Raw genomic sequence first — 9,997 nt, 5'->3', positions numbered from 1 at the left:
AATACAGAAACACAACTGGGAAAAATATAACTACAAGGTGTATAGAAAAGAAGGACGGAATAGGAGGAGGGGTAATGATTTTGACTAGACTGTAGTTAAAAGTTTCGGAAGTTAAAATAGATCCAGAAACCACCGAAATCATCTGTATACAAGTCGCACTTGGGACTTATGTTTTCCATTCTTTTGACACTTCTCTCTCGTTTCTCTCTTGAAATTCTGTCTCTTGGGCAAGTACTTTCTGAAAGGTTTCATTTAATATTTCACAGATTTCCTTTGCATTCTCATGGATTCTGTCGCCCTTTTTGATCGTAGTCACAGCTTATTTTTCCTTAATTTCTTATTTATAAGTCTATAAAAAAGTTTTGGGTCCTCCTCACATTTTTCTATTCTATTATTTTCAAACTTTTTTCTTCTTCTCTCCTCACTTTAGTATAATCATTTCTAGCTTATCTACAGCTTTCTCTATTTATAGCATTCCTTCTCCCTTTTAAGTTTCTACATGCTTTATCTTTCTTTTTCTTTGCTTCCAGACATTTTGTATTAAACCACTGTTTTTTCCCTCTTTATCACATAGTAGGGTACCCACTTTACTTAAACTTCATGATACAGTACCACGCTCTCCGAGTTTCGCGATCCTCGAGTTTCGCGCTTAGTCCTAAATTCTCATCATCCTGACTTTCGCCCATTACTGCCCCGAGTTTCGCGCTGCTTTTACATATATGGGCCACGTCTACCCACTGTCGGCATCATGTGCGCTGCCTGAGAAGGTGGTGTCACACTGGCCGTTTTCATCAAACCATTGGGGCTACGGACAACCCCGATTGCCCGTATGCCCAACCGGGAGCGAGTTGTCGGTTATCCGTACGAATGGAAAACGGTTGTGGGTACGAGCGTGGATACGTGGGTACCGCGCGGCTGCATGTAAACAAACAGACGACGGCAGTGGCTGAGGAGTGAGGAGCAGTGGAAGATGACCCACCAAGAGACTCATAAAGTGGACTGGCAGAGCTGCTTTGTTTGCTATTTGATTGACAAGAAAAGAACACGTGTGCAACCACAGTCCAAAAAACTTTTTTTCTCCAGTCTATAAAAATTGTAGATGGACTCCCGGTGTTATGTTCCTGTCGGAGGACCGGACATGACGGCAGCGATCCATTATGCTGGCCGGTGTTGCGAGAAATAATCTCCTCGTTGAAATAAGTTGGTCTGCTGTCCACCACGCATGCGCCCTAGGGAATACACAGCACAAAAATAATTAATTTGCCTGGTTTTGTTCTAGTTTGTCCACTTATGGTCTTTGTGACCGGTGAGTGAAATATGGAAACAGTAAGCAAGTTGAACCTCTTTGCGAGCTGTTTTGTATCTGCGGCGGCGGGTGCTCGTACAACAGGCATTAAAAAGTCGATCATTATATTAGTGATTTAATGATTTGCAACAGAAATAGTTAGCAGATTATTTCATAAGACACCGAAAACTACCAGAAAAAATAGGTTCGTCCAAAAGTGTCCCACGAGTGATGTTCTGAAAATTTTCCAAGTTCTCTGACAAGGTTTGGGTAAACACTCCTGTCCTCCCGTCTTTGATGCCCATAATCGTGCCCACAACCGCTTCTTCCTTACATTTAACTGCAGCTACAAGTCCAAAACTTGGGTAACGGCGGCACAAGCCGCGGAGCCCTTACTTTAGTAGACGACGCCACGTGGATACTGGGCGACTGCTTTGTTTACAGACAAGTGACCTCTCTTTCTGCCTCTCTTTCTTACCTCTCTGTCTCCCTGTCTCTTCCTCTTTGACTCTCTCTGCCTGTCTCTGCCTCTTTCTGCCTCTTTCTGCCTCTTGTCTTCTCTCTCTCTCTCTCTCTCTCTCTCTCTCTCTTAGATGCAGAGAGAGAGAGAGAGAGAGAGAGAGAGAGAGAGAGAGAGAGAGAGAGAGAGAGAGAGAGAGATTGTCAAGGTCAACGTCATTGGACTCACAGCGAATCACAAGCATGTTTTCAAAACTGCCAGCCAATGGTAAGGCAGTCGCCTTCAACTGCGGCTTTAAAACAACCCGTTCTTACTTCCCATTTTGTTCGTTTTACCAAGATACGTATTTTGCGATAATAAGGGAGTTAAGTCGAAAAAAAAGTCAGTTTCTCCAAGGATCGGAATCAATTTGCGCTTTTTCATTGTTTTCAATACCCCGAGTTTCGCGATCCTCGATTTTAGCGCTAGACCTTCGGAACGAACCAAGTGCGAAACTCGTGAGAGTATTGTAAGTTATAAGGAAGTAGTCATATTTTTGTTGTACTTTTCTCAGCTTTTTCATTTCCGACCAATTTATAGTTCCAACCTTGTTTTATTGTAATTTCTTCTTTTCTCTTTATGGTTCTCTAATCCAATCTCTTCACATTCTTCGTCAGTTTCTATTAGTAATACTTTATGGTCAAAGTTTTTCCCAGTGGGCACTCTTGTTGCACTTCACTTAACAAGTATGTTCCTTTAGTGAAAATTAAGTCCAATCTTGCTGGTTCATCTTCTCTAAATCTCATCTTTTCCCTTACCCACTGTGTCATGAGGTTATCTGTGGCCAATTTTAATACATTAACTCCCCATGTATTTTCTTCACCTTGCACTTCAAACTTTTCTCATTTGACATTTTTACAGTTCATAAAGCATCTGTAAAGCTGTTGTGTATACTGGCATTAGAACAAAATTATGCACATGTATTGAGTACCATACTTTCGACCATTTACATTGGTCTCATTAAAGGCATCCTTTTGGACGCATTTCTAAAGTTTCTTACACATTTTTAATAAGTGGTCAACTAAGTAGTCAAGTAAGTTGTCTGGAAAAGGGTACACTTGGGTTGTAAAGTGATTATCTTCTGTAGACAGGAAGATGTGGAATAGCAGACCAGTTTTCATGTGCACTTTATACGTATAAGGCGTATAGTGTAAAAGGTGACCAAACCAAATTATTATTATTATTATTATTATTATTATTATTATTATTATTATTCTTATTATTATTATTATTATTATTATTATTATTATTATGATAACTATCACTGATAAGCTACCAAAGCCTCCCTTCAGGGTGCAGATACAACAAGTTGAACCACACAAAATACCAAAAGGTACTGGAGAAAAACAAAGGCAACGAATAGTTAAGAAACTGGCCAGTCAAAGCCAAAAGGAGGAATAATAAAATTACTGTTTCAAAAAGACATTCACACGAGACTTAAATGTAGAAATGTTTGCAGAAAGGACAATCTCATTGGGTAACTGATTCCATAAACTTGTCGACGACGAAAGAAAACATCGTGGGAATTGTGTCGTACAAAAATTCATAGGATTAAAAGCAAGATCGTTTTGACTAAGAGCAAACCTCGTGACCAGGGCAGGAGTAAAATGATTAGGCAAAGTATTGTGTAAGGGATGCCGATTATTCGTAAAAACCCTAAATAAAATGCTAAGGGCACCAACTTGAAGCCGATGATCAAGATCAAGAACAAGTGCCGAAGAATTAGATTTGATTGAGTTGATAGCTCTGTCAAGTAACTTTAAATGGCGATTGGCAGCAGACATCCAAACAGGAGCACAATACTCAAAGTGGGGCAAAATGAATGCATAAAAAAATTGATTACAGTTGAGTCACAAGCAAATATTTTGAAGCACTTACGAAGTAAGCCTGTCTTCTGTGCAATAGTGGAATACATGGAACGGATGTGCTTCTCAAATGTCAGTTTAGAAGCAAGAGTGACTCCCAACAAACGAATACTAGAAACATCCTTAATCTGTTCACCAAAAAAAGGCAAACAAGGATGAGGCGGATTCAAGGTACGGGATCTACTGACGGTAATGGAAGGCGTTTTATTAGCATTAAGCTTTATGCCCCAAAGTTGACACCAAACGGTGATCATTGCCAAGTCCCTATTCAGAGATGCAGCAACGTCACCTCTGTTGCTAGGAGAGTGAACAGAGGAGTATAGAGTTGTATCATCAGCATAAGAAATGAGCTTATTTTCGAGGTTAATGCCCAAGTCAGAAATAAAAATGTTAAAAAATAAAGGTCCAAGGACACTGGCCTGAGGAACACCAGAAACAACAGGCAGAGAAGCAAAGCCGGCACCATCAATCGGGCGGCATTGAGTTTTTGGCAGCTTCTGATAGCTGAATTCTTGCCGCATCATGTAGTGAGGCAAGCTAAGGAAAAGACGACCTTAGAGGGGATGATTCTTGAAGCTAAAGTTGCGTGATTTTTCTGTCAAACTCGCCCGTGGGCTTAACCAATTGGGTGATCGTTTTCTACTCCCGTGGCAGTGACGTCACGCAGTTAGCATCATTCTGTACCTTTATTATGAACATAAACCATGGAGGAACTGACCATTTTTTTTATTTTTTTATTAGACAAAATGAGGTTCTATTTTTTACACTTTGCGTTATTTTTCTTTTACAAAATCAAATCTCCCTTGATGAAAGTTATCTTTAGTGACTAAAAGCATCACAGCCAATCCATAAATAGTCAAATACAAAAGGAAAGTGTCCCAAAACCTAGAATTTCTGAACACGTAGCTCCAACAATCTATGTTTTCACCCGGAAAGGAAGGCTAATTCTTGATATCATGATAATTTTCTTTATGTAGTCGAATGCTTTTTGTTTCAAGCTTTTCATTAACTCATAAAATACTGAAATCAACCAATAAATAGCAGAGATACAGATATTTTTTCTAAAAACTATATAAATGGCAGTTCGCCCCTTTTACAATATACGCCTCATATGTAAATAAAAAATACAAAAGAAGGACCACTAATACCAATTATTGTTACATTAAACTTGCTTATATGCAAACTCTTCTTACAGGTCAGTGGGGGCTTCCCACTGTGTCAGTAGCTGGCGTTTTGGGAATGATGGCAGGGGTGATTGCGTCGATGATTGAAAGTATTGGTGACTACTATGCTTGTGCCAGGATTGCAGGTAAGCTGAAATCCTAAGTGTATTATAGAATAAAACATTCTTGTTCTGGGGAATAATCTGACTTTTTTTCTTGCAGATCTAGTTTTGTCCCCCCCCCACTCCTTTAAAAAACTGGTGATTTCTGCAAAACAAATAATGCTTATTAATAGTAAACAAAGAAAAACTCAACAGAAATTAAAGTTTCATCCTTCCAATTAGTAGAAATGATGAAAAAAATAAGCACTTGAGCCCTCACAAAACAATGAGGACGGCAAACTCTGCTGCCCCCACCGACAACAGTGATAACAACGCAAGTGTTGGTACTGGCGGTGGCAGAGTCCAATGTCCTCATTGTCCTGTGAGGGCTTATGCTTATTTTTCTAATCAATTTTACTTAGTGCGAGGACGAAACCTTTATCTGGTAAATTTTCTTTCAGAAATCACTACATTTTGAGGGGGAAGGGAGGGGGAAGAACAAAAAAAGTGATTTGTGAGAAAAAACAAATGTCACATGAATTTGAAACACATGTAAAACTATAAGAAAAAGTAGTTTCAGCATCAGAATTGGAGGATGATCTAAGTCGTAAGTCGTAAGTGCAAGCGGTCGTAAGTCATGTACGTCGTAACTCGATGACTACCCATACTGCACTGCGGATACAGGGACTGAGCTCAAGCTCAGATAGTCCTGTCTCCCAATCTATAGATGTCCAAGCTTCTTCACGGTTCGGAACAAATAAGCGCTTATTCTATCTTTTCAATACCCCAAGTTTCGCGATCCTCGAGTTTAGGGCTATACCTTCGGAACAAAGCAAGCGCGAAACTCGGGAAGGTGCTGTACTTCCCTTAATTTAGTTGTTCTATACAGCATTTCCTATGTTACCTTCTGGGATTTTAGTTTTAATTTCACTGGTCTCGTTTTTCGTCCGATTTAAGGACCCAGCATAACAATCTCTTCTACCTCCTCCTCAAGGTTTTGTAGTTTTTCATCATTCAAGTTCTTAAGTAAGTCCTTCACTGATTTTAGTTTTTCCTTTTCCCTTTTTGGTTTGTACGTTATATTCTTCTCCTCATGCCAAATATTATTACACTCTTTTTCTTATCTGCCACATCTCTTACTAACTCTTCGTTTTTCTTTAAAGCTTTGACCACCTCTTTCTCTACATTTTCCTTCTCTTTCTGGCATGTCGTTGATATAAATCAAGAACATTATTGGTGTGAGTACAGAACCCTGCAGCACTCCACTTTTCACTTCTCTCCATTCCGATTTTTCATCTCTTGCCACTGTTCTCATTTCTCTTCCTACCAGATACTCCCTCATCCAGGTTTTCATACTGCCTCCCAGTCCTCCTCTGTACTCTAATTTCCACAATAGTCTATTATGAGGCACTTTATCAAAAGCTTTTTTCAGGTCTTGGTATATCCAGTACATCCCTCCATCTCTTTTTTGTACTGTATCTATTATTCTCGAGTAAAAACAAATCAAATTTGTGACACACGACTTTCCTTGCCTAAATTCAAACTGGCTCTCATGTATTAATTTTTCTCTTTCCAGATGTTCAACCCATTGTTTTTTTATAATTCTTTCACACATTTTACAGATTACGTACACTTGTGAGTGAGACTGGTCTACAATTTAATGGCTCATGTCTGTTCCCGCTCTTATAAATTGGTATAATGTTTGCTATTTTCCATTCTCTCGGCACCGTTCCAGACTCTAATGAACAACTTGTGCTCATCCCTATACTGTCCAAACCCCTTATGCAAGAGTTAACCAGCATCTTCACTCTTTCATCCCTCACGCTGGTAAACTCTGGAACAATCTTCCTTCATCTGTATTTCCTCCTGCCTACGACTTGAACTCTTTCAAAAGGAGGGTATCAGGACACCTCTCCTCCTGTATTTGATCTTCCTTTCGGCCACCTCTTTTGTTTTACTTTAGGAACAGCGAGTAGCGGGCTTTTTTTATTATTATTGTTTTCTTTTTTTGTGTGCCCTTGAGCTGCCTCCTTTGTTGTAAAAAAAAAAAAAAAACTTATAATATCATAAATTGGCTCTATCAATTCTTCATTGCACTTTTATCACTTGTCCTGATATATCATCTGGTCCCATGGCTTTTCTTCCATCTCAACTCTTCTTTATCCACTCTTATCTTCTTCATTCCTTTAACTCCATTCTATCTTTCTTCTGCTTGAGGTTCAGTTTCTTGTGTGAACACTTTTTGAAAATTTATTTTCATCGCCACTAATTTCCTTGTCCTTATCATAGGTTGTGTCATTTTCTTTTATCACTGTAATACTTTCTCTTTTCTTCAGTTTTCTGTTTACATATTATAGAATAGTTTTGGTTTATCTTTACATTTTCCCACTATGTTTTTTTCAGTTTTTTTTTATTCTCTCCTCACTTGTGTATATTCATTTCTCACCTGTTTGTATTTATCTATTTCTTACATTTCTCCTTCTTTAATATCTCGGGGGCTTCGTTGTGCAGTGGTTAGCACACTCAGCTCACAACCGAGAAAGCCCGGGTACGATTCCCGGGCGGAGTGGAAAAATTTGGGCGGCTTTTCCGATACCTTATGCCCCTGTCCACCCAGCAGTGAATGGGTACCAGGTATTAATCGCGGGGGCTGTGTCCTGTCTCCTGGGGTCAGTTCCCTTCTCCTGTAATTCCTTCCCCTTCTGTCTCTCTCCGGCATATGACCACAGATGTTGCGCCGACTAAACGAAACTTTCCAACTTTTTTCCTTCTTTTATACTTATTCCATGCTTTATCTCTCACCTTTTTAGCATCCATACATTTCTTGTTAAACCATTCTTTGTTTCATGTTTTCTTTATTTCATAATATGGTACATATCCTCTAACTCCTTCATTATAACTTTCAAGAAAGCAATTATATTTGTCTTGTACACTCTTAACCTCTTTTATTACTGCCCAGTTCTTATTTCTGAAAAAAGATTTTAAGTTCCTCATACCTAGCTTTACGTAAAGTAATTTATCTTTTTCACGTTATGCTTTTCTTCAAACACTTCTACACAATTACTGTTCATTTCTACTTGTAACACTTTGTGATCACTCTTTCCAAGCGGGCATTTATGCTTTACATATCCTTCATTGTTTATTCATTTTGTAAATATTAGATCTAGTTTTGTCGGTTGGTCGTGTGTGTGTGTGTGTGTGTGTGTGTGTGTGTGTGTGTGTATTTACCTAGTTGTATTTACCTAGTTGTAATTTTACAGGGCCTGAGCTACGCTCGTGTAGTCCCGTCTCCATATCTGTACTTGTCCAGTTTTTCCTTAAAGTTGTGCACACTCCTCGCAGTTACTACATCCTCACTTACTCTGTTCCAAACTTCTATGTTTCTTTGCGGTAAGCTATATTTTGTTATGTCTCAAGCATCTTCCTTTTCTCAATTTTTTACTGTGTCCTCTATTGCTCTTGCGTAGAAACAGAGTAAGTTAATGACTCAAGAATTCCCTTTTCTAAATCCAAACTGTCCTTCATTTATGATGTTTTCCTTTTCTAAATGTTTGACCCATTGTTTTTTTTCATTATACTTTCACAAATTTGCACATTACACTTGTCAAAGAAACCGGTCTATAATCTACTGGTTCAGTTTTGTCTCCACTTTTATGAATTGGTACAACGTTCGCTCTTTTCCATTCTAAGGGCACCTTTCCTGTATTTATAGAGCATGTTATTATGTCATAAAATGTCTCCAGTAATTCATTTCTACACTCTTTTAGTACTTGTCCCGAGATTCCATCCGGTCCCATAGCTTTCCTTCCATCTAAGGTTTTCAGCAACTGTATCAGTTCTCCTTTATCAACCTTTTTATGATTCAGTTTCCCCTCATTCCAATTTTCGAGACCCCAGTCAAAGTCTGTTTCTTCCGTAAACACTTTAAGAAAATGTTTATTAAATATTTCTGCAATTTCTTTGTCCTTTTCGTATATTACATTTTTTTCCTTTTGCCTTTCCACTCCATTTCTTTTTAATTTCCCGTTTACAAATTTATTAAACATTTTTGTTGTTTCTTTACATTTAAAAACTATTCTTCTTTCAAATTCGGCTTCCCCCTCTCTCCTTATTTTCACATAATTATTACTTGCTTTTTTATATTTGTCCCTGTTGTTCTTATTTGGTATTTTCATTAAATTCCTCCATGCCTTATTTCTATTTCTTTTTGCTGTCTCACACCTCCATCCAAATCATGTTTTTTCTCCTTTAGTTTTTACTGCTTAGGATGGAACATATATCTCTATTCCTCTGTTGTAAATATTCATAAAAGTGTCATATTTCTCTTGAATATTAGTACTCCTCTTCATATCAGTCCAGTCTACCCCACCGAAGAAAGTCTTGAGTCCAACGTAATCTGCCTTAGCATAGGTTTACCTTTTTTCCTTATAAGCCTCTTCTCGATATTCACATCCTTCTAAAGTCTTCATCTCCAATAGTTCATGATCGCTCTTTCCTAAGGGGCACTCATGACTGACTCCTTCATCCAACTCCACGTTTTTTTTATGAAAATTAAGTCAAGTCTTGATGGTTCGTCATCCCCTCTTAACCTTGTTTTTCTTTGCATCCACTGCGTCACCAGGTTGTCTGTTACCAGCTTCAATAGTTTACTTCCCCAAGTATTTTCACCACCCTCCGTTACAAAATCTTCCCATTTCACTTCTTTGCAATTGAAGTCTCCTATTAATATTACCTTTTTGTTATTTTTATTTCTTCTGTCAGTGCCCGCATTGTAATTTCCAGCATAGTGTTATATCTTGCTTCATTCCAACTTTTGGTTTTAGGGGGACATAGGCTGTTATTATGTTATTCTTCTCTCCACCTTTTACCAGTACCTGCACAACCATCACCTTTCCCATCTTTTCTCCAAATGTTGTACTTGCTCTTTCCCTTCAGCACAAGTTCCAGTTCTTTTACAAGTTTTGTTTCAACTACACATATAATATCTGGATCATTCTACCTTAAATAATCAGTTAGTTCAATTCTCTTTGATATAAGACCATCTATGTTTCTGTACGCAATCTTTAAACCTTTCTTCTTTTCTC

At 38.3% G+C, this 9,997-nt stretch overlaps 1 protein-coding gene across 1 annotated transcript in view; it reads left to right on the top strand.

Moving 5' to 3' along the window:
* LOC126991630 (solute carrier family 23 member 1-like) overlaps nucleotides 1-9,997 on the top strand; it is a gene marked incomplete at its 5' end in the record, with an annotated part of 59,329 nt that overhangs the window by 29,828 nt on the left and 19,504 nt on the right. The window contains 1 exon segment of the mRNA XM_050850323.1: nucleotides 4,845-4,958. Within this exon segment, the coding sequence (XP_050706280.1) occupies nucleotides 4,845-4,958 (114 nt within the window).

Source organism: Eriocheir sinensis, unplaced genomic scaffold (assembly GCF_024679095.1).
Source record: "Eriocheir sinensis breed Jianghai 21 unplaced genomic scaffold, ASM2467909v1 Scaffold311, whole genome shotgun sequence".
Taxonomy (NCBI): domain Eukaryota; kingdom Metazoa; phylum Arthropoda; class Malacostraca; order Decapoda; family Varunidae; genus Eriocheir; species Eriocheir sinensis.
This window is presented reverse-complemented; position numbering and strand designations above follow the sequence as displayed.